This window comes from Microplitis mediator, chromosome 2 (genome assembly GCF_029852145.1).
Source record: "Microplitis mediator isolate UGA2020A chromosome 2, iyMicMedi2.1, whole genome shotgun sequence".
NCBI classification, from domain to species: domain Eukaryota; kingdom Metazoa; phylum Arthropoda; class Insecta; order Hymenoptera; family Braconidae; genus Microplitis; species Microplitis mediator.
In genome coordinates this window covers 7,660,242-7,686,977 of record NC_079970.1, presented here as the reverse complement: position 1 = coordinate 7,686,977, position 26,736 = coordinate 7,660,242, and the positions used below count along the sequence as shown (strand labels likewise).

The 26,736-nt window shown below is 28.7% G+C and overlaps 1 protein-coding gene across 5 annotated transcripts in view; it reads left to right on the top strand.

Moving 5' to 3' along the window:
• Window positions 1-26,736, top strand: part of LOC130663895 (fasciclin-3) — a 200,416-nt gene that overhangs the window by 166,852 nt on the left and 6,828 nt on the right. For 2 of the 5 annotated variants that reach the window (XM_057463448.1, XM_057463446.1), the window contains exons 2-8: window positions 9,950-10,273; window positions 11,440-11,577; window positions 11,656-11,844; window positions 11,922-12,106; window positions 12,480-12,621; window positions 13,063-13,113; window positions 14,719-14,832. In XM_057463448.1, the coding sequence (XP_057319431.1) occupies window positions 9,950-10,273; window positions 11,440-11,577; window positions 11,656-11,844; window positions 11,922-12,106; window positions 12,480-12,621; window positions 13,063-13,113; window positions 14,719-14,832 (1,143 nt within the window). Of the gene's footprint in view, window positions 1-9,949; window positions 10,274-11,439; window positions 11,578-11,655; window positions 11,845-11,921; window positions 12,107-12,479; window positions 12,622-13,062; window positions 13,114-14,718; window positions 14,833-19,581; window positions 24,328-26,736 lie in introns of those variants that run through there. The other 3 variants (XM_057463449.1, XM_057463450.1, XM_057463447.1) reach the window with 3 other exon arrangements.

The window sequence follows — 26,736 nt, the reverse complement described above, 5'->3', positions numbered from 1 at the left end:
AGCAGTAATTAGCTGAATTTAAATTCTATGAAAATAAAATTTTAAGTTGCATAGAATGAAAAAAAATAATAATAATAATAAAATAAATTAAATATAAAAACAAGCAAACAAACAAACAACCAGCATTCAACGCACGTATAAATTAAATTTTAATTAAATAAAATGAAAATTATTTAAAAACATATTTTTCATGTTGTTTACAAGCGTTGTTGGTGTATGTTTTTTTTATTTTTAACTGCAATAACCTTCTGTACTACTTGACACAACACTCACGAGGATATCACACAAATAACAATGCGTTATCTCTCAAAGACATCACAGTACAATTTAAAACAAGTGCGAATTAAAACTCAGTAATTAAGACTCTTTGGTTTATACGCCTCGAAAAATTATTATCTAGAGTACAATGGAGAATTCAAATGAGATAATTACACCAAATGGCTGCAGTAAGCTGAAGAAATATGTAAAATTACAAAGTAGATACGTTTACTTTTTATTTATAATTTAAAAGAACAAACTCTTTGAGATTTTAAATTTTTATTTCAATAAAACTTTTTTTATTTATAAAAACTGTCAAAGAAATCTCAAACTTTTCGAAAGTTGGATAAAAAAAAGTTACAAGAGAAATTTACGTCCAGTTGTTTGAGAGATCCTTTAGATTTTAGATGACGTGGTAAACCACACAGGCTTTGGAAACATCTTTGTACTCTGTGTATACATTGTTGTAAGTTCTTTGTCATGTATATAACAGTTTACAACTTTAAACATGATAAATAACAGTAAATATACAAGGAAAAGTTAATAGTAATCGCAGTGGGCATTAGAGAAAATAATGTTTCCAATGAAAAATAACAATCCGTTTTTAAAAGTTTCGATATATCAATAATAAATGTAACTTTTCATGTAGATAGATAGATAGATAAGTATCTTCATTTTGTAACGGGGTAAATTGGGTTCCTTTATCGACCAACATCGTGATTTTTCACTGAAAAAAAAGTTTTTTTAAAATATCTTCATAAATACACATTTTATAGAAAAATGAGAATGACCTTTTTTGTCAAGAATTTAATTTCCTACAAAATTGTTCTTATGATTTTTTCCTTTAATCTGCATATTTCATGAGATATTGCTAAAAAAAACCGCGATTGTATCGAAAAATGAACTTTGATCGTCCTGAGACACGTGTTCTTTTTACTAAAAAAAACTAAATTCCCCACTTATTTTTTTACTAAAAAGAAGCTTTTTATGGGGCGTCTGAGAAAATTTAATTTTCAACGACCACCCTAATCTGTATGTTTTACAGTTTTTAACAAAAACATTAATTAATTAATTATTAATGTTCAAAAAATGATCAAAACATATCATCCTAAATTCTTTAAAAGTTTGTATTGTCATTAGTTTTGGCAGTAAAGAATTCCACGTATGCATTCCATGAATAAAAACGAGTTTTCATATATTGTTGATTTGCATTTTGGTACTCTTAAGTAATCTTGCCTAATTTCTCCCTTACGTAACGAAACAGACAGAATCTCTAATTTTGATCCAAATAATTGACTAAAGTTCGAATGAATTTCTTTGTAAAATAGGCAAGCAATAAAAAAGTCTGCTTCGTTTTTAACTTTAACCAACCTACTCTTTTATAATACACACTGACATGTTCAAACTTAGCAATTTTATAAATGAATCTTACACACGCATTCAGTTTCCTTTGTAATTTAAGTTGTAAACTATTTGCAATATTAGTAAAAGCTGCAACACAGTAATCAAAAATTGGAAAAATCAGTGTCGTTACTAATTCTATTCGCATCTGCTCATATACTTATATAGTAATTATTTTTCTTTTCGTGTGTACATTTATATATTAATTAAAAGTTTTTTGTTTTAAATATATAACATAATTATTGCGGCAAAATTAATTCAAACTAATAAATTGTTAAATCAAATATAGTGGATGTGTAAGTATTTGATCAAATATATGTATATATCTCACGCGAAATATATATACAAGTTTCATAGAGCAAAAGGATGATACTCAAAGCAAAAAGCCCCTGCGGGTATTGGCCGCAAAGCGTCTGTTCCGCTTCACTTGAAGCCGCATTAGACTCAGTTTCTCAATGTAAATGTATATGTATATACTATATATATACATAAGACATATATCAGAATATTTAACGTTTAAAGTAAAGTCACTTGACGTGAGTTAAGTTCAAGTAAAACATGAATTGTAAAATCTTTTGACAGACACAAGCAGCAATTAATTAAAGTTTAAATTAATGCCGATATTAACTGAGGAAGACTAAAGCGTGAGGTAATAAAAATTCGATTAATTCTATCGCTACATACTCACACACTCGTTAGTAATAATTATTTAATGATAGTTAAAACAAATGCTCGACTACTTGCATTATCGTGGCAGTCGAGCCACCAGAGTTTAGATCGTGTTCATTCATTGTACAGTGCTGATTTATGCAGTATTGCTACATCGAGTTCTGGCACGATCTCGTGTTATTCAACCTCCCCCCTTTGGGGATACTACGGATTGCGATGAATTTTTACATCAATTCAACAAATTACGCCGGTCCCCGGTGTAATTACGCTATTTCTGCCAGCATATCCATGAAAACATCCTCCTATACTTTGATATACTGCATAAATACTTTATGTAAATAATAATAATATTAATCAATAATCGATATCAATGAACTTTTTATTTTTTAATATAAATTTAATTAATTACGCTTGATATTTAATTTAAAAGTAAATAAATTTAATAAAAAATTTTAATATTTTCTTGTGGTCAAAAGGTCAGACCAGGTTTTTAAAGTAAGGTCTGGTTATATGTCTGAAATACGTCGGACGGAGCGACGCTTCATTGACTATCACTCTGTCGTTATAGCGACCAATAGTTATTCCCTGGAAAATCCATTTTACATAACTCGATTTGAACGTCATCATCGGCAAGGGAAATCGTTTACTAGAGTTCCAAGCAATATTTAATATCTATATCTATATCTATGTATATATATAAAGAAGATGGTTACATTGGCAAAAGAAGTAAAAGGTGTCGAAAAATAAATGTCGGACGATATACATAAAATATTATACACGCACATATAGATTATAAAATAACTAAAATGGTTATAACTGTCTCTATAAATAGTAACATAACTCATGTAATATATATGTACATGTGTATTTAAAGACAACTATATATTTCCCTGATCGATTATTCGATAAAATTATTTAATCACCATAAATACGGGACACATTTAATTAAATCTTGATAAACGTCATTGTTGATTTTTCGTTTCATTAACACGGCTACTACTGTCATTTTAACGGTTTTATTTGTCTGATTAAACCTATAAATAATTATACAACCGTTTAGTATTCATTAATCAAAAAAAATTTTATTTCTTTTACTTTAAATTTAAATTAAATTTGATTTCATTGCCGCCTCACGAGTAATTTTGGGTTACTACAATTCATTTAAAGTTATTTAACATCACTGGATATGTCAAAAGCTCGTGAGTCGAATTATACCTTGTATTAATGCATACAAATTTTCAAAAGGGGATTTAACAAAAACCTAGTACTGCCAGTAAATTGAATACCAGTAAATATATACATATAAGCTTATACGTACATGTCTGTGCTTGTATATTTGATGTATATATATTATACGTATATATATTCACAGCTAGAACCGATTAGTCGGTGGCTTATCGAGTTATGCACGGGGCGTCGAGCCAAAGCAATTTACTTGAATCATTTTAGTGAACAGAATGAGTGGATTAATCTTCCCGAAAGTTTTTTCAACCATCAACTCATCATACTTTTTTTTTTTACATTAAAAAAAAAATACTGCATCCTCATAAATTTTTTTTTTTTGTATAAAATATATTGTATGACATAGATATGTTACATAGCTAAATACTTAATCATTCTCGTTTGCTGTGTTCACAAATCATCGCACATGCTACCGTGGTTTAATACATTGATATATAATACATTTGTAAAGATGAATAGCAAAAATAAAATTTGAAATAAAAATACGGAAAAAAGTAAACGTACGTACGTATGTATACATATTGATATATAAATGAAGAAGTTATATCATCTGGAGTTTACAGTGATAAAATAATATCGTAATATCAGTTTGTATATAAGAAAAAACGACTAATTAAAGTATACACGGTAAGAAATATTTTGCGGATATCACAATGCCATTATGGGCGTGAACGCTATACTGTATGGTATCGAAATTTTTATAGGTTATAAAATTGTATACGTGGGTGATTCAACCATAGCAGGAATAGTAACATTGGCAATAGTTGTCGTGGACGCCGCAAAGTCAGTTTGGCCGTCAGGCCCATACTGCATTGCAGTACCCACATTGCTTCTGGCAGATAAACCTAGTCTAACGACATCTATATAGTTTTGGTAGTAATACGATAGTATACATTGATTGACACGCCAGAAATTATGGCGGGAAAAACTAGTAGCATTGTGCCCTCAGCAATGAAGTATGGGTCTCGGGGCCATGCTGTTTCGCAGTGCCTGCTATGCATACGTGTGAGCAATGCATTAGCTCCAGTACTATACATTATAGTAAATGACACCATACTTCTTGGACTCGTTACAATACTGTCTTGGAACATTTCACATACTATTTTAGTATCTGTCTTGAGACCATACCAACATGGTGTTGAACACCATGCATTTCTTACCGTGGATATGCGCCAAATGCCTCTATTTCTTAGTGAATTATTTACAATTGAACCTAGACTCCGGGGAGGCGATGATAGATAAGACCTACTAGTACTCCCTAATTGTCATAGTATTAAATACGGTAAGTTGTTTATTGTAAGTGCAGTAAAAGCGTGTAACAAACTTCCAAGAGACTGTACAAATCAATGTATTTTTAAAGAATTTCGGATGTCATGCCTTAATTATTTTTTGAATTGAAGAGATTGATGTACGATAAATGATACCGTTTTTAAATGAATGATATTATTGTGATGATGTTCGTGTATTATTATTATAAATTTAGTTTAAGTTAGTATTTTTATGTATAATCATATATTTATACTATGGACTTTTTGATTATGAAACAATTTTATCTGCGATGGCCGCAAGGAGCCTAGACTCCATGGCCAAAAAACAATAAAATAAAATACATGACTCAAAAATATTTATTGAATAAAATGTAAAAACACAATAATAAGTACTGTAATTTAAGAGCAAAAATTTTTTTTATTTTGACTTATGAAATAATGATGGAATGAAAATATTTTTTTTAATTCAATTAATTTTATCGAATACAAACACAATAACTCGATCTTCAGTTGCCTTTCGGCACTTTATAGATATTGTTATACAAGAAGAAGATAAGAACAGTAGATAAGATTAAAATTTGTTCATCTGTGCGGGTTAAGATTGAATGGAAACTAAATAAAAGTATAAGATCGATGAAAGAAAATACGACGGCGAGAAACATAAACAGAATAGTCCGTACCGTCTACATAAGTTTGTTTACTTTACATTAATCATTTTAGTTAGTCTGTCTATTAAGTTAAATTACTGTATTACTTATTGTTTGTATATATGAGGGTGACTCCAAAAATTTTGATTTTTCTTTTGCTCTCACCCTCCAAAAAGTTTATGTATAGAGAAAAAAAAAATTCCTACCAAGTTTGAGCTCAAGAATTCAAATTTATGAGGTCGCACAAAAATATTGAGTGTTCGAAAAGTTTGGAGGCCTTCAGCGATCCTTGAAAATTCATATTTTGAGATGAAATTTTCAAATCATTTATTTTTTATATAATAACACTAGGGTACATGTTTCGCGCGCATGTCACTTTTCATGTATTTATTTTAATGTATTTTGTGCATATTTTTGTGCTATTTTGAGCTCTTAACCAATCACGTTACGAATTGTTTGGCTTCACATATTTTTCATGTTTTTTATATTAATTGTTGCAGTGTATAGCTTTTTTGGCCTTTTACACTTTCGCTTTTATATCGCGAACTGCTTTACTTCTCCTTCTACCTTCATTGTGCGGCTGTGGCCCGACTTGTGCTTATACTGTACTGCGTCATTACGGTGATGCCCTACACCCCACCTTTGCTGTGGGAGTATAGCGGGAAAGGGAAACTACAGAGAAAACCCTTGCTTGTACAGTTTTTTCGGAGCGAACGAAGTTCCAGTGATCGATTAAATTCCCATTTCACCGATCACCGGATCTTCAGACCGCGCCTAGCGCATAGCGACTTCCGTTCAAGCTCAATGCGTGGCTAAGCGGTCACCCAACCAAGTAGCGATCATGCTTGATGCTGCTTAACATGAGTGATCGATCAGCTGCCTCTGCTGCCTCATGTTTTTTATATTATAGGGGTAGGAATTTTTTATCGTAATGAAAAAAAAGGTTTGAGAAAATGAAAAATTCAATTTTTGGATTTTCTCAAAATTTTTGAGTGGCCTCTGAAACTTTAGTTTTTGAGCTGAAACGTAGTGAGATTTGATAAGCGAAAAAAAAACTTTTTTTTTGAGCCACCCTAGTATATATATATAAATACATAATATGAAATACAAATTTTATATTTAGCCTGTTAGTCCGCTTTTAACTGATTTTAAATGGAATTTAGTGTACAATGTCAGCGTACAAAAATAACATAAAAAATGAATAAATTAAACTAAAATGGTGGTATCAATATTGAGAGTGAATAACAGGTGAATTTTATGATAGAGGAACACGGCTATAGATTCATTACAATTCACATAGCGAACAATAAATTATGTAAATTTCGGTACACAGCCTATCGTTATTTTTCACGTTTTATCTCGCAACAAACGTTCTGAATAGCTGACTAACTGCCACTGCAAACGAACAATTGCTAACTTTCACCGACTATTTGCTCTGGAATAACAATTCCTACTGACCGCCGTGTACCAGGGTGATGTAGTTTCGATATAGCAAATTCACCTATAGTAGCTTACAATTTCTCGTTTACTTCAAAAGCTTTACCGACACAATAAACCAATTATCGATGAATATATACATAACTCTATCCATGACCTCATTTATGAATCATAAATTACATTTATATTCCCCTTTTATTCAATATCTTTTTTTAATAATTTTGTGAATTACAATTTTTTTTTATCAACCAACGGTTTTTATTTTTATCTAAAAATTTATATAAAATTTTTTTTTTTTTTTTTTTAATATTGAAAATTTATTAGACAATAAATTTCTCAAAGGTACTTTTATTACATTACAAGATAAATGTATGAGACATTTTTCAAAGGTAAAAATTTATTTAAATATATCGAATATATAAATTCCTCAATTTAAAATTTTTTTTTAATACTCAAATTTTGCTTTTAATAAACATTGGTCGAGAAATAATTTTTCATATATTTTATTTTTAAACAAAATTCTTTTACTGCAAAAAAATGAACTATATTACAATAACATAATATATATGTCTATGTAATACAAATGTTATAATTAATTACAATATAATAAATCATAAAATCATAAAACAACACTCTTGTAACTTGACACGAGCACTTGGAACGAACATTTTCGTGTCGAAACTTTTGTTCATTTACAATCGCGGCGTAGATAGACGGTGGCCCCTTTATTTCGTGGTGGATGGGTGGATGGGTGGCTGGCTGGCTGGGTGAGGCTCTTGCCTTGCTCAATGTACCTTTGCTTGTTATCCATTTTGCGGGACTACCGTAGCTCTAAGCGGGCTCTTACACACATACCAGTAATGCTCCATTCTACTACTACTACTGCGAGTAATTATTCTACGTACCAGCGGCAGTTGTTGCAAGTTTTGGTGCAAATGCAAAACTGTACTGGCAATCTAAAATCTAGATGCTTGTACATTCCCACTCTACTCCATTCACTCGTTCCTTCAACTATTCAACCAAAGCTCTCTTGCTTTTTTATTTTTACCATATATATGCACATATAAATATACAAGTACACATGATTCTATACTACTTTTAACACTAACATTCACATAGACCTTAATTCTCTTGTCGACTGTACAGATACGCAGGTAACGACGCAACAACGAGCCACTTGCTGTTGTTATGATGAATGAAAGTGCACATCTTGCTAAGAGTATTCCTAACGATCTCTCTTTTCTTACTATAGTAATATACATATATATGTATATATATACTTGATTTTCTCTCGTGATGGCACGCAAGCTATTCAGCTAGATAGAGTAGAATTATAAGGGGAAGCTGCTGAGCTTTAATAACCTTCCACCATTCTTATACAGCTTACATCTCGTAAATCCTTCGTCTAGTCACTCTAGTCTTTTCGCTTCACTTGTAAAACCATTAGATCATTTCTATTTTAATTCACTACTGTACTTAATCAGCGAATCAAGTGTAACATTAGTTAATTTACAGAAATTAAACATATTTATTAAATTTTGTTGGAATTGCACGGTAAGATATATTTTGCGGATATCACTATGCCAGTATGGCACTGTATAGTATCGAAGATTTTTGATGTACCTGAAGATCGCACCGTTTTCTGCGGAACGAAAATAAGAAAACAAAATGAAAAATAAAAAATCTACTTGATCTAAATTTCTGAAATGTTTTAAATAGGCTCTAGTATGTTAGTCAAAAATTGTAGCCACCCCCAATTACCCCTCAAACAGTAAAATTTCATAAATTTTTTCATTTTCGTTGCGCGAAAAACGTTCCGATCCTCAGATAGATGATTTTTAGAGGTTATAAAATTGTATGCATAGATGATTGAACCATTGCGGGAATAGTAACATTGGCAATAGTTGTCGAGGACGCCGCAATGTCAGTATGGCCGTCAGGCCCACACAGTAAAAAATATTGTGTAAAATCAACACAGTTTGTGTGTTTAGACCGGTTGACACGAAATTTGTGTTGAAATTTCGACACAAACTTTGTGTAACTCCTTTTTAACACAAATATTATGTTGAAATATTGCCACAAGAGGGCGCAAAGAATTCCACCGTAACACACAAAATGTGTTAATAAAGAGTGTATAACACATTTTTTATGTTACAAAATAAAGTGGCACAAACTTTGTGTTCGTTTAACACACTACAATTTTTAACACAAACCGTTTTCGACACAAATACACAATATTTTTTACTGTGCATATTGCATTGCCGTATCCTCATTGCTTCTGGCCGATAAACCTAGTCTAACGACATCTATATAGTTTTGGTGGTAATACGATAGTATACATTGATTGACACGCCAGAAATTATGGCGGGAAAAACTAGTAGCATTGTGCCCTCGGCATTGAAGTATGGGTCTCAGGGCCATGCTGTTTCGCAGTGCCTGCTATGCATACGTGTGAGCAATGCATTAGCTCCAGTACTATACATTATAGTAAATAACGCCATACTTCTGGGACTCGTTACAATACTGTCTTGGAACATTTCACATACTATTTTAGTATCTGTCTTGAGACCATACCAACATGGTGTTGAACGCCATGCATTTCTTACCGTGTGGAGAAGGATGCTGTGGAATTGGCGTATATAGAGAATGTACAGTATAATGGAATTCTTTAGATAAGGTTGACAATAAATACAATACTGACACTTTATTGATACAGAAACTATAATAATAAATGAATACACTTTAATAGCAAAATGAACTTGAATAATGACAAAACTTAATGTCTCTATGAATGTCTATATGTAGACGGCACACTGTAAGTGTGACCCGAACTGACTGACACGAGGTTTAGATAGACTCTGACTTTATTCACAAAAAAGTTACAAAGAGTCTCTAAGGGCTGTAAAGTTTTCTTTCTCTAGGTACACACTTTTTCGGAAATTGTATATTATTAAATTATTTTTAATAGAAACTGTACGCATTATTATTTAATATCAATACTAATAAATGAAATTTAATCGTTTTTAGGATACAGAGTTCCAGACGTAGTCGAAATAGTGCCAAAAGGACAAGTTGCTGTTCGAGTTGGCGAAAGCTTGAGAATCATGTGTCGAGTTGGCCAGCCGGTTCAATTTTGTCGAGTTGAAATTCCTAGTCAAGGAAGCATGGTTTTGCAACCGAATCAGAATGCAAATGACGGCATTGAGTATTACGGAGAAGGATTGCAGACTGGACAATGTGGTGTTTATATTCATCATGTTAAAGAAGAGTATGATGGCATATTCAAGTGTGCTATTATTACTAACGGTAGTCGAAGTGAAGTTGACAATAGTTTGACGATCATCGTTGCCAGTAAGTATTTTTATTTTAATTATCATCTTCATCTGTATTATTAAGACAATAAGGACAGTTTTGTTTAACATGCATTCTTACTTTCTTCTCTCTCGCACCCAAGTGGGCGAACAGTATCATCTTTATTGCACTAATACAGTAAACAGGAGTAATTAAAGCGCACTTCGCTAGATTAGACAGTAGTGCATAAATCTGCAGTCCGTAGTTTGTATTTAGAGATTTTCTTTCCGAGAAAAACTCAGCCGAAAATATCTGACCCTTGTTAAATCATATCAATATTATAAAATTAGTTAATGTGATTGAATCTGAAACCGTTAGAAAGATTTTTACTTGAATTTGTACTTTTTTACGGTTTTACAGAAAAAGGAAATAGTGAAAAATTACAGTTTCAAATATTAGCGAAGTCCCTCTACTTCGAAATTGTAGAAATTGCATTATTTCTAAGACGTAGTAATTATTATAGTTTTATTTAAGACTTTTTTCAGTCCTTAATAGCGTTTCGTTTATAATAAAGTTTCGTTCAACTAAAAATACATTATTTTATTTAACAGTTTATTAGAAACTGTAAAATTTGGTATATATATAATTGTAATGACTTTATTACAAGAAGTAGCCTCAATTATTAAAGTGCAAACTATAATACTTTAAGTTTTTTATACGAGGGTCCTGTTTTTGCACTGAAAACTATAATTTTTCCGTATTAAAATGTTTTTATGTAGTAATTAGTCTGATATCTCAATTTTTCTAAATAATTTTATAAATGTTTAAATTTCGCGCTAAAAGATGTATTGATTTTGGGCAACATCCTTTTACACCTTTAAAATTCAATTCATTTTTTTTGTATCTGTCGCTATTTTTGAAACATTTTGATAAAAAAAAAATGATAATAATTACGAAAAAGAGAACTATAATTAGACAATTATCAAAATTTAGAACAGACGAGATTATATGTATCGCGATGAGCTTTAAATAATGATAAAAATTGAAAAATATTAACGAATTAATGATTCGATAAACAATTTAATTTCAACCATATTTAATAAATTTAGTAGCGACACGGACAGTCATGCAGGTGCTGCGGATTGCTAGCTAATTTATGATCATACAATTATTTTCGAGATTTTCATACTTTTGAAGAATATTTAAAATTTTAAAATTTATTTTAGAACCACCAAAACACCTTCAATTGCTATTAAGTCCTGGAAGACTTTCTGGCAGAGATATTTACAAAAACGGAGAGAAACTTGAAATAAGTTGCAGCGCATTAGCCGGTCGTCCTGCTGCCAATGTATCTTTATATCTTGGTAAATTATTTACTATCATCTATAAAATATATATTTATTATTATAGACCAATTACTGATTCAAAATTACATTAATTAGATGATCAACCACTGGGGAGAGACTTCGAACCAACCGTTTACAATACAAACGTCAACGACGAATCGCTTTCAGTCCAAAATGTTTCTTACGCCCTCAAGTGGAGTGACAACGGAAAAATGATTAGATGTGTAGCCAACCACATTGCTTTGGACCGTCCACAGGAAACTAAACGTCAGCTTGAAGTTCACTGTACGTATTTATTTAAAATATATTCTTAATAATAAACATTTGACAATCATTCAATTAAATGAATAAATTAATTTCAGTTGCACCCCAACCACTTCCAACTGTCGAATTATTCGGCTACGTGATTGGTCGTCCAGGAACAATAAACGTAACATTGAATGCCCATCCACGACCACGTTTCATCTGGTACATAAACGGGGAAAAAATAAACGAAGGAAGCCCAGATATGAGCAATCGCTTGCAATCATCAACTGCTGTTGAAGTGGTAATTTATTTATTTATTAATATTTAAATTTACATAAAATTAATATACATATATATATTGATAAAATATGGTAGGATGGAAAAGCCCCGAAATAAACGTAAAATCTAATAATCCTTTGAAGCGGACGTAGCTTTAATCTGGTATGAGGCTTGCGTGCTTGGTTGCTTTAGCAGACTAGACGCAATCGTGGAAAATCCTCTACCACGTCAAAGTACTGCTTCCCAGCCAAACTCTCCAGACTCTTTATTTTTATTTTTCCCGTTACTTTAATCTATATCCATCGATGAAATTCGAATTTTGAACTCAACAAACTAATCGAAATTTATTTGCTTATTTTTATTTATTTTGTTGTTTTATGTTTAAATTGGAATAGGCCAAAGGTGTGTATCAAGTTGAACTTAAGATCGACAGTGTACAGAAGTCTGATACGGAAAAAGAATATAAATTGGAAGCACGTAATGATGAAGGAGCTGAGGAATATCGCATTCGACTTTCAACGAGTGCTGAACCTGAAGGTAAATAATAAAAATATAAAAAAATTAACTATCCATTTTATTTTTATACTAAATAATGTTTTACTACTAGTGCCATTAAATTATATGTCCCATAAATTTAATATTTTGTTATCGATAGTAATAATAAAATATTGAAAAGTTAACTGATTTTTTTGTAACATAAAATTTATTCTTTGATTTATTTTTATATTTTATTGAAATAGTAAAATTCGATTTTACATAATATATGTTGACATACTTGTTTTATTTGTGGCACTAGTTCGCAAAAAAAATACTCGTGCATAAATAACGCTTAAATTGGACAATTGTGTGTGAGGAAAAAAATAAAATTTCGGCACGAACCACACGCTGTGTGTTTAAATATTTATTTTTATAAAGCAATCACATAAATTATTAAATGTTTTAACTAAATGCCAATAAATTCACCGCATGCACACGCAGGAGCGCTCATTCACTTCTATGGTAAGCTCTCCGAACACATGCACGCACTAGGTAATAACTATTTTTAAATATATTCGGTATTACCCATAAATATTCCTATTAGATATATAAATATTTTTATTTTCTTCCCTTATAATTTTTTTTTTTATTGACAAAGGGACACTAGCATACGCTTTCAATAAAAAGCTTTCCTTAGAAAAGTCACTAAAAATTATGAAAATTTTATGAAATAAAAGTGGCAGCTACTGAAAGTCAAAATTTCAGTTTTGCAAACAAAAAATTGACACTTAATTTTTTTTTATGTAAGTTTTGAATAAAAATAATCCCTTAGTTTAAATTTATATACATATTCTATAAATATCCAATAGAAATATCAATCCAATAATTGGGACAAAAAATGTGAGCGGTCAAAAAAAATAAAATAAAATAGAATTACAAAATCGACTCTATAGTTATTGAAAAATTCCATTCACCCGTTAAATTTATTGTATAGAAGTTATTTAACTCTAGAATTTTATAATAAATATTTTCATCCATTGTTCAAATCAAAAATTTTTTTCAACCGCGAAAAACGATAAAATATTTTTTTCAATATTTTACTCTGTCGTCTCTCCATTTATCGGTCACCAAAATAATAAATAAATAAAGAAATTGATTCTCTTTCATAAAATATTTCCTTAAAAAAAAAGTCATAATAGAATACTAAATTTACTTATTCAATTATTAAAAACTACTTAAGGACGTTCTTGCGTGAGGCGTACTATTAGATAAAAATTCAAATTTTATATTTTTGGCATAAATGAATCAATAATTGTCGTTCTTGAAACTTTACGATTCAAAATCAAAGTTTTAACACAGAGTTTTAGGGGAAACTATAACTTTTTATGTTTCAACTTAATAAAAAAAATATTATTAGAATAGACAAAGGGACAAATAGTGTTTCAATATATTCGTTAATTTATGCTAATGATATAATCGTTGTAAAAAAATAGTGTTATCGATCATTTGAATTATTTATTAATAATTATAGTTAGTAGAACTGAAATTTCGACGTCACGTCATTGGCCATTTTAAAAACCGGCAACGGCGCCCGATTAAAAAAAAAACATGTTTGTAAACATAGACAAAGGAGACCATAAAATTAATAGAGGTTATTTTTAAACTGTAAAAATATTTAAGTTATTTGTTTAATCACAAGTAATTAAACAAATTTCCTTTTAAAAGATCCATCATCACTTCTCACATTATAATAATTATTCTTATTATTGTCATCCATGTTTATTAATCGTATATTGACATATACATGTAATATTGAGATTTAAAAATTGCGACATTGCCGGATTTATTATGACAAAAAAATCTAAGTCGAAGTAATGTCTAATTAAGAATTAACATTTTTTACAATAACTGTTATATAAATATTTTCGATAGTTCAAAAAAATTGATAAATTATCTAAAAATTATTGAGATATTTTCAAAAATTTAATAGCCTCGGATTAAAATTTGAAATAGTTAGCCCTTATTTGACTCACCAGTCGCGCAAGAACGTCCTTTTTCTTATTTGTGTGGCATGTTTTGCTGAATAATTGGGCTTAGAACTTAGTTAGTAATAAACATTGACAGACAAATAAATAATTAAATAATAAATTTTCACAGGAGTTGATTTAGATGCAGGATACATTATCGGGATCGTCGTAGGAATTTTAGTGATACTCTTACTCGCCTTCTTGATAATTTTCGCCCGAGCGACTGGACGCTGGTGTTTTGCAGGTGAGAATTTAATTCTATTTTTTACTTTACCATTAAAATGATAACATATTTTATTATTTTCTAACATTAAGAGTAAGATTCCTACTAACAAAAAAAAAAAAAAATTAAATTAGACAATAAATAGTAAATAAAAATAATTTATTTTCCATACGTATTTATAATATTACGTTTGGAAAAGTCAGTCAGTTTGCAAATCAAAATTTGGCAAAAAAAAATTTTTAATTTTATAATTAAAATTAAGGCAGTAAAAGACTAAAATGATAAACAAACGTATTCGTACATAGTATTGATTAGTAATTAGTCGAAAAAAAATAATAATAAAATACATGAATAAGAAAAATAAATAAAGAGGAAGTAAAAGTATGTATCAGTTATTTTGTATACAACTTCTTGTATGTTGTGCGGCTACACCATAATAGGACAGCATGCAAGTCGGGCCAAGTAAAGAATACGGAGACACAACACCATAATCCATGCGTATCCGTACTCTAGGCATGACACTGTCCAAGGGTAAGTCATTTCCGACAAACCCTTCAAAACTTCGCGTACAATTCGTACTCTCATCCATTATTTTATACATTCATATTCCGTTTACTAGTATCACTTTATACATCATACATTGACTTATTATATTTTATTAAATATCCTCATAAACATCCGGCACTGTACCAATTATTAATTTTTATCATTTACCCAAATCGGTTACTTCACTAGACAACCGTAAAAATATCCGATAGAAAAATAACCAGAGTAACCATAACTTAATTTTAATCTGTAAAGTCTTTCCAAAGAATAAGTTACCGCCGGGAATTTTCAGAAATTTTCGGTTTGTAATGTTTCACTGTAAAAAATTTACGGAATGGATTATTTTTGCACACCTCAAGCGCGAAAGCGCTGAGTGTGCTTTATGATCACTCTAAATTTTTATTAATTTAAGAGGGGTGTGAACTTTTTCCTCTATCACATTCGTTAACGAACGTTACTATTCTTGTTCCACTTGCGCAGTAAATGCCCTGTTTAGAAAATCTCAAAAAATCCAATGGATTCTCATAAATTCCCATAGAGATTTTATAAGAATAAATGAGTTAAGTATATTTTCTCTTCAACAAATGAACATTTTTCAAAAAGAAAACATAGATTACTAGATAATAGAGTAATGCATCGAGTTTAGCTCTTAATTTTGCATTTAGAGGTTTTGTTTGAGAGAAAAACTCGGACAAAAATTACTATAGACGCTTCTTAATTCCCTCGGAGCAAAATTCACCGGAAGGGACTTTACTTCAATATTAAAACTCCAAATCGGAGTGAATGTCAATTTAAATAAAATCCAGATTCCTCCGAAATCACTTCGCTGAAAAGACAAACTCCCTATTTACTCCTTATGCAGAGTGATTTTTTTTTATCTCCGGAATTCTGAGTGACGGAGTGAATTCAGATTCAAATAAAATCCGTAGTGACTTCAAATTCATTCCCGATTTTTTACAGTGTATGAAAAATTTTTGACATTTAAATTATTTTTTATAACTGCTGCCTTTAAAGTTCAATATTCGAGCGTCGTGTGGCGCGAGTAAAATAGGTCTTTCTCTCGATAGCTCGACGAAACTATAGAACGATGTCGAAAAATCAGCTGTTGGACTTTTCAGCATGATTTTACTGTGCTGAAAAGTAATTGCCTATAGGAAATGTATACAAATTACCTAGCAACCGTCGTTCACTCGAGTTAGAAAAAGATGGTGATACTTTTTTCTCCATATACTCCTACTGTCGCATTTATCCTGAAATTCGCACATGCGCAAATAGAAAGACGACAATTGGAAACCTGCATAGTGATCATATGTTTCTTATTCTTATTGAATATCATAACTTGTGTGTTTGTATTGTGAAAATAATATTATTATCATATTATTAATCGTTCAATAAAAATTTTCACATTATTAAAAACAGTCAGAGATTTTAATTAATAAAATTAATAAACTAATTAATAGAATTCAATTGAAAAATAAAACATGAATAGATTGTTATTATTTACACTTGTACAATTGTTTATATTTAGAAGGTAATTTTTTATTCTCTAAATGATTGAATTCCTCTCGATTAAACTTTAAAGGCAGTCGTTATAAAAAATATTGTTCGATACAAAGGATTAAAAAGAGGGATACGGTATGCATGTATTGTCAACACTCGTCTAGGGATATGTTACATTCACAACGAAAACTCGTACCTACATCTCTCTCGCACTCGCTTCGCTCGTGCGAGAAAGATGTATGTACTCGTTCTCGTTGAGAATGCGGCATAACCCAAGACTTGTGTCGCCAATCCAAGCATGCCGCAAACCCTCTTTTTAATCCTACGTATCGAAAATAGCTATTTTCTTACAAATGTCTTGAATTTCTATAAACATTTTTACACCCGTTAAAAATTTAAACGATTATACTATGAATTATTTTTTATAAATTTATCAGAATGTTATTTTTGAATCCTTATATATTTACTCGGATTTTTAAACTCTGGTTATTTTTCTCCTGGTTATTTTCCCCGCCCAATATTAAACTGGACAGTATAGTAATCGCATGGAGCTTTTCCAAGTAATTGAAACCCCTTACACACAATCAGATTTTTAAAAACCAAAATCCATGCGCATTCAAAAATATTCGTACCATCGCATGGGTTTACAAATAATTTATTTATCAAGACAAACCGCATGTATACTTCAAGCGCAGCAAAAGCTTAAAAACCTAGACATCTAGTGTAAAACTCGAGCACTTAAACAAAATTAGAAGCTTTAATAGGCATTAATTTAAATAAGTCCGTAGAAAAATAAACCTTTAATTATTTTTTTAACGTATTATTAATTATTGTAACAAGCAACCGCTAATTATCTACGAAGGCAAGTGTGATTATTTTAGATTTTTTTATTACTATTATTATTATTATTGTTATTATTATTATTTACCTCTAAAATTATTTTTCCTGTATTTGCTCGTACAAGAATTAATATTTATAATTTGAATACATGGCATGTGTTTGCAAAAATAAAATATATGTCAGTTTATTTATTTATAAAAAAAAGTTATCATCCATCATCGTTAAAATTATTTTACACTGCTGCTTGATCCTCTATTCTATACATAACCGAGTATCATACATATAAATCACAATATTATATTTAAAATATAAAATAGTTATTTATTTTAAATTGCACTAAATAATAAATCATCAATAACCGAATATTCATTTAAATAACATTAATCCTGTGTAAAAAAAATTGTTCTAAAAATTTTTCTGACAGTGAACTTACAAAATTGAGACAATTCTGAACTTTGAGCTAAACATTTTTGGAAATTCAAAATAGTTAGAAGTGTGAAAAGTTTTCAATTAAGGTGAACTTTTCTTGCGGGGTTTTTTTTTTTGAAAGTTTTTAAGCAAAATGGATTTGAATTGCCCGCGTAAAAAAATTGTTTAAAAAAGGTCGAAAAAGTGTTGACTATTCTAAACTTCAAAACGTGACACATCGATGAACTTTTTTTGAACGTTTTTTAAACTTTTGAAAATTGAAGAAAAAAATCAATAAATATACGAATATTATTAAGTTATGCTGAAATGAAAAAAGTTCAGACATAGTTCAAAATTAGTGTTATCTGAACGTATTTTGCACTGAAAAATGTTAATGTGTAGTAATAAGTCAATTATTTTTTTTTCTGAGTATTTTCAGAACTCGGGAAAAAAAGTTTAGATCTGCGTAGATCAAATCAGATCAAATCTGATCGAATTTGATCTATGAAAAGATATGCACAGATCTGACTTGATCTGTTCAGATTAAAGTAGATCTACATAGCTTTCTGCTTAAAAATCAGTCTGTCAAGATCTGAACAGATCTAATTTGATCTGGGCAGAAGTAGAAAAAATGCAGATCTTAACTTTTTTCCCGGGAAGTTTGAAAATCTTTTAAAAAAAGTTCGTCATTGTCTCACGTTTTGAAGTTTAGAATAGTCAACACTTTTTTAACCTTTTTTCAACAATTTTTGTTTACACGAGTGACAATTTCATGATGAATTGATAAGTTCCAATCACTCATTTTTTTGGGCTATTTTTGAATAATTCAAATAGTGAAAAAAACTGACCTTCCCAAGAAGTTCTAATAAAAGTCAATCGAAAAATACTCAAATATTTTCAAATCCTTTTTTTTTGCCTCATATTTGAATAATTCTGGTAAGAGACGCAAATTTTCATAATTCCTAATTAATTCCTTTTTTTTTTAATGTATATCAAACTCAAAAAAATGTCAAATCAATTTATTTTTGTTTTTTCAGTTTCAAAAATGTTCATTTTAAAGTTGAGATTTGTCTCAATTTTGGAAGTTTACTGTCATGAACGTTTTTGGAACATTTTTAGAACGAATATTTTTTACACGGGATATTAATAAATAAATATCATACATCATATAAATATTATGAATATTCGCATGCATTAGATTTGCACCGATTATCATATTGTATTTAATAAATATAATTACAACACAATAGTAATAAATTAATATATATTAAAATTTATAAATCCATTATCTAAAAAAAAAAAAAAAATATGATAATGGACAACAAGTATAGTCATATATATTATGATGTTACTTGTTCTATATATTTAATTATAATTATTATTGATATTATTAGTTAATATGTATATATTTATATATATTAATAGATATATTCACACAAAATTGCCTTGACCGATGATTGGCGTTGCTTGTTACAGCGAGACGACGTGGTGATGAAGAAGCTGCGGGTAATGCTGGTGCCGGAAGTGAAGCTCACATAACACCTGGTGATGATGACGACGATGACCACAATGATCAGCATATTATTGACGAAAAAATACCACACGGTGGTCAAGAGAATCCAATTCATGCCAGCACTGAGTACGTTAATGGACGCACCGAAATCAAGGATATCAAGAGAAAGGATGAAAAAACCGACACTCCAGTATAAATAATATCATATTATTTAGTCCCAGCTGATTCGTCATTGCACTCGTTATTGTCACTTGATGATAATAATATTAATTTAAAAAAAAAACAATTAACGACATATTTGTATCTATTATAAAGTGCACCACTTTTAATTACACTGGATTTAATTCCGGACATAATAGATAAGACAATTAAAATATAAGACGTCATTCTCGTGCAATTAATAATAATAAATAAAATAAATAATTTAATATAATTAATTAATTAATTAATAAATAATAATATTATTAATAGTTAATAATAATTAAGTGTCTGCACGAGAATGACGTTTTATTTACTAACGATCGCGACGATCTCTTTGTGATTTTTTTTTTTTTTATAATGAGGCTTTACGAGTAACCGGCCGCCGGATTTATCAATATTCAAATTTTATCAGTAATTCATTTTTCTGAATTTTCTTTCTTTTTTTCTGTCAACATTTAAATAAAGAGCAGATTTAATATTATCTAATCGCGATAGACTGATTAAGGCAGCTGTTTTTTTATTTGTAAATGTGTTCGTAAAAGAGATCGGGCTACCGCGATATTTAATATTAATATTGATTAGATTTAGTTAATATTACGTTTATAATTTAATTCTTAAAGCCAATAGGCATATTCCGAGCCTCAGTAATTTAATACCAAGAGATACAATTTATTTTGAGAATTAAAATTTATTAGTTCTTTTCTTATAATAATAATTATTATTATTAATATTATAAAGTATAAACAATTATTTATGTATTTTTTTAATGATATTCATAACCATTGTATTTAAGTGAGATTTAAATAGATCTTAATTTGAAATTATTGAATCTCGTTTAACGTAACGTTCAAAAAATCTCAATGACTTTTTTTTTTCTTCATTGTATTTAAAGTTTAGTAAAATTTTATAAAGACATTATTGTAATTTGTGTTGAATGTGTGTTGTGTGTATGGTAAATTTTTTACTCATATTTTAGACGAATCTACAGATAAAAAAAAATTACTTAACGAATGGTTGGTTTATTTTTTTTGTGAAATCATTTTTTTGATGATTATTTACCCTAGTAGATCCAAATTACGGTAATTAACATAATTTACGGTATCTTACGCCAAGCATACGGCAATACTGCGGTATTTTTACCGTAAATTTGCAGTATTGTGGCGGTAATTTACCGTAAAGTGAAGTATTGCACCGTAAAAACACTAAAAATAAAAAAAGCATACTGTGTTTACGGTTAAAATACCTCAATTTATGGTAAAATACGGGCTTTGGTAAACTTGCGGTACCTTACAGCAACAGTGCGGTATTTTTTACCGAAAATTTTCAGTAATATGGCGGTAATTTCCCGCAACATTGTGGCAAGCAATGATGTATTTTACCGTAAACTGAAAAACTGTATTGTAGAAAGTCTAAAAATAGAAAAGCATTCTGTGCTTACGGTAAAAATTTCGCAAATTACGGTAAATACGACATTTTTCGGTAAACATACGTACTTTACGGCAATCGTACGGCATTTTTACCGTAATTTTGCAATAAGAGAACAGTAATTTACCGTAAAGTGAAGTATTGCACCGTAAAAACACTAGAACTATAAAAGCATACCGTGTCTACGGTAAAAATGCCGCAAATTGTGGTAAACTACGGTATTTTTGGTAAACATACGGTACTCTACGGTAACGTTGCGGTATTTTTACCGTAATTTGGCAGTAAGGCAGCGGCTAATTACAGTAAAAGTTCGGAAAGCCCGTAGTATTTTACCGTAAAGTGAAGAATTGCATTATAAAAGCTCTAAAAATACACAAGCATACAGTTCTTACGGTAAAAAATACCGTAAATTTTGGTAATTTACCGTAATTTGGATCCGCCAGAGTACTAACGAATATAAATTGTATTTTTTTTTTATGGAAACGTTACGTGCACAGTATTTATAACACTAAAAAGAAAGAAAACATAAAAAAAAGTATTGATATATTGTTAATATAATTAACAAGACATTCCATAATTATTGTAATCCTTAATTAAAAGAAGGAATTTTTTTTTCTTATTGTAACTTTGAAGCCTTTTATTATCAATTATTATTATTACTGTAACTATTACTATTAATAATTATTGCTATTGTCATTTATCTTTAATAACTTTATTATAATAATAATAATAAAATAAAAATAACTGCCGTTTTGTATGTTGTAAATGGTAATAAAAAAAATTTATTTAAATAAATAAAATAAAACTTTGGTAAATAATTTAAAAAACAAACTGCCGATTTTAAAAATACAAATTTTATTTAAATTTAAAATCAAACCGTTAAAAGTTTATAAATAAAAGAGTAGATTTAAATTAATATCTCACATTACGTGGACAATAATCTTCTTTGTACTTTTGTAATGTCATTCATTTATCTGCTCAATTAAATAAAAAAAAAAAAGTTTTATTTCATTTAAATATCACGTTTAAATGTAAATTAGAATTTTTTAAAAAACTTTTAATTCGTCATTTAAAATTTTTATTTTTACTTTTATTGTCATTGACAGACACGGAATCACATTTTTCACTTACATCAGACACAAAAGACGCGACAGATTCTTTTAAATTCCATCAACTCTCCCGGCAATTCATGAGCACAATTTAAACTTTTTAGTCTTTAATTCCATTGGGAAAATGATCTCATGTGTGGGGGAAATGATAAAATTTTTTTTAATAAAACAAACAACAGAATCTGTCCGTTAATTTTTTTATCTACATATATATTGTATATAAAATATTAAATATATAAATAAATAAATATATGAATAAATAAATATTATAAATACTGTGGTACGAAACCGAAGTAATAGTGATAATTAATATAAATATGATTATATATGTCAACGGCATTGGTTTTGCAATTTATTAATAATTAAAAAATCTTAATTAATAAACAAATTTAATATTTGCATTTCAATTGCCCGTAGACATGCCGTTATTCATATTTAAAAGTAAATATTAAATAAACATTAATTAAATACAGACGAATTAAAAAAAAATTTATTAGAACTGTTGGTTACGTACTACGATATCTATAGAAAATAATAAAAGTAAGTAAAGATTGATGATTAAATAAAGTAACTATAATTAAAAATTTTAGATGTTTTCAATTGACACTGTCGTAAAAAAAAATTAAATAAATAATGGAGGTATATTAGATGGAGTTAAATATAAATAATCATAAACGTGATTGATTATTATGATAATTGATAATTTAAAAAATAATAATTTGAGATTACGTGAATTTAAAATGATTTTAAATTAAGAGCGATGAGAGTTAAGAGCATCGTGGTTTAAATTTTGGTACAAAGCAGGGTTGGAAAAGGTTTAAATTATTTAAAAAAAAAGAAACAGATTGATAAATTAATAAATAATTAAATCACTTGAAAATTTTATTGTGTGTAATCTAAGAGTTTAATTATTTATAAATATCAAATAAATATTCAAATAAATGTTGAAATTTTAAACAAGTATCAAATTTATTATAATAAATGAAAATATGGACTTTTTAAAAAATCGGTGTTTTTAAAAATAGTACACGGAAGAAACTAGATACTGATTACTGTTCTGCACAGTAATCGACGAACAGTATAAAGAAAAATATATTTGAACATGTGATTCATATTAGAACAGGAGTGAGTCATAGCTTAACACGTACTATTACTTTTTGAACGGTAACCAATGCTGTGCGACAGTACATGAAACATATGACTGGTTACTGTCAAAATAGTCGCCATTAACGTCCAGAACAGTACTTAGTCCTGTTATGACATGAACGGTTACTAAATTCACATGTGTCTTTACTATTCTTGACAGTAGAGGTCAATTCTAACCTCTCTCTATAGTTGAATAGTTTTCTGTCAGTGCGTTTTACAAACTGATAATTAAACTAATAATTTGTTAAAAAAAAAAGTTAAATATAAATAATAATAATTTAAATGAAATTTTAAAAATCTATACTTGACAGATTTGAATTATAGACCTCTACTGTCAAGAATACGGTTGCGTAACAATTCAACCGCAGAAAAAATAACCGCGACAAAATAACCGTCCTTTTATCATGGTTTTTGTGTGTTTTGTCATACGGTTATTTTGTCGTCGGTTATTTTGTCGCGGTTATTTTGTCTGCGGTTATTTAGGCGTGACACCCAAGAATAGTAAAGACACATATGAATTTAGTAACCGTTCATGTCAAGACAGGACTGAGTACTGTTCTGGATGTTAATGGTGACTATTTTGACAGTAACCAGTCATATATTTCATGTACTGTGTAGCACAGCACTGGTTACTGTTCAAAAAGTAATAGTACGTGTTAAGCTATGGCTCACTTATGTTCTAATATGAATCAGTCATATTAAAATGCATTTTACCCTGTACTGTTCGTCGATTACTGTGCAGAACAGTAACCAGTACTATCTAGTTTTTCCCATGCACATGTCCAATTACGTAATGAAAATAAATAAAATAAACAAAACAAAAAAAAATAAATACTGATAACACTGCCAAAGGCACCCGAGTACAGAGTGAGTAACGAATAAGTTTTTAAATTTTTTAACTCTCCCAAATTAAAACCGTATCACTCAAAGTAAAACATTTATAATTTTTTATTTATTACTTTTTATTAAAACGCAATCTTTTATAATTATAAATAATAACTATATTTGTTGGAGTGATTATATTATAAATAAATAAATATATATATTAACTAATATAAATTTATATAAATATATAAGCTCGGGTAATTTTCAATTAGATATTAAAGTTAACGTATTGAATGTACAAAATTTATTATCGTACATTACCATTTATTTTTTCGTATTTTAATTAATTAATTATAATTAATTATTACGATAAATTTAACTGCGAGTTAAAATAAACACGACTACTTAACTCAGCTGTTTAATTACTATTAATTATTAATATTGTAAGCTATAATTATTTTTATAATAATTATTATTATTATTATTATCATATATCACTCATTACATTTAAATATAATGATATGTTAATCTATATTTTGGATGGTCGTGCTAATTATTATTTACAACTGCAAATATGAAGGCGACTTAAGTCGATTAATTAAATAATAATGGGGAGAGTGACTCGCTTTAATAAATTTATTAATTAAAAAAAGAAACTAAATAAATAAAAATAAAGATTGTAGAAACTCGTACTCAATTAATACTGTATTAATAAAAGAAAATATATAAATAAATATATATACAAAATTAAAAAAAATAAAAGCATGATCGTTGGCCATACAATGGAGTATACATGTTTATCATAAACCATAACTTGAAATAATATTATTATTATTATTAATATTCAATTAAAAAATTTGAGTAATTAATTAATTATTTGGCTACATGGGAACTCTGGAAAATATTTGTAAAACAATAAGTTAATTACTATATTTTAATTAGTAAATTATTTATTAATTACATTTATTTTATATATATATGGTATTGTATCCTATATTTATGTATTCATAAGTTATTAATTAGTAATTAATTAATTGCAACCACATATTTCGATAAAAACAACAATTTGAGGTAATTAATGAGTAATGATTTAATTATGAACGTCGGATTTAATTATTTGAAAAATTTTAATAACTTTTTATCAGTAATTATAGATACAATGCAATAGGCAAATAAAAATAACTTAATTAAACAGAAAATCAATAAATGTAATGTTTAAAATGGAAGTTAATATAAAATGAATGAAAAAGTTAATTATTAAAAGTACATTGTAATAAGTTATGTTTAACTCATCGCTTTTACGATATTATTATTATTATAATTATAATTATTATAAAAATAAGTATATGATTTTTGAAATAAAATAAAGAAAACGAATACATTTGTTTTAAATATAAAAATATTATTTTTATTTATAATGACTGACATTCCAAACGATTGAAACCAGTAGGGAGTAAAAGACCTGACCCTGCTTAAAAAATCCGATAGATTCTTATAGCTGTATGTATAAAGCCCTATACTTAACTGTAGCAGCTCATAGAACTCATTCATTCTTATAAAATCTCTATGGGAATTTATGAGAGCCTATAGAATTCTATGAGATTTTCTAAAAAGGGGATGCACCCATTTACAGATTTAGTTGAAAGTGTCATTTTTAGATAGTTTAATAAGTGACGAATAAGATAAACCTTAGAAATTCAATTTTGTTAGAAAATTTTTAAGTATTTGAATTTGAACTTTCGTTCTATAAAATTTTGATTTATAATTTACTTAGTTAATGAGATTAACCCATTCATTAATTCTGTTAACCTGTAATATGGCGCCCAAAAATTTGTGTCTTATTAGTACTACGCTCTAAATTGAGGTTATTTTTAGGAGACATTCCTTTCCCGCCATTTTTTAATTTCACCAATGACCCTGAGCGGTAATAACCGCATTAATATTTGATTAGTTAGAGTCATGTAGAGCAAGTTTGCGCACACTTACCCCACATGACTCTAATAAAGAAAATACAATGCCGTCATTATTTCGCTAAGATATAGATTTAAATTTTTATTACGAAATTCGTTAAATAATTTCCAGTTAAATTTTCATATCAAGATTATAATTAGAAATTTCAAATTTTGTAAGTTAAAATTTTGTTACAGGGAAAATTCAAAACAGCTCTAAATAATTTTTTTAAAACTGTATATCCTACTTTCTAAACATGAATAAGTGGAATAAGTTAATATTCACTAATTCTGAGTGCCAACCGAACCACTTTTTGAAATTAGTAGTTCGGTTTGCTCTTGGAATTAGCGAATATTCACTTATTTTCACTAATTCATGTTTAGAGAGTAGCGAAATGATTACTAGGTTGCTCTGTTTTAAATTAATGCTGTAATTTATTTTGAATTCATTAACAAAATGAAA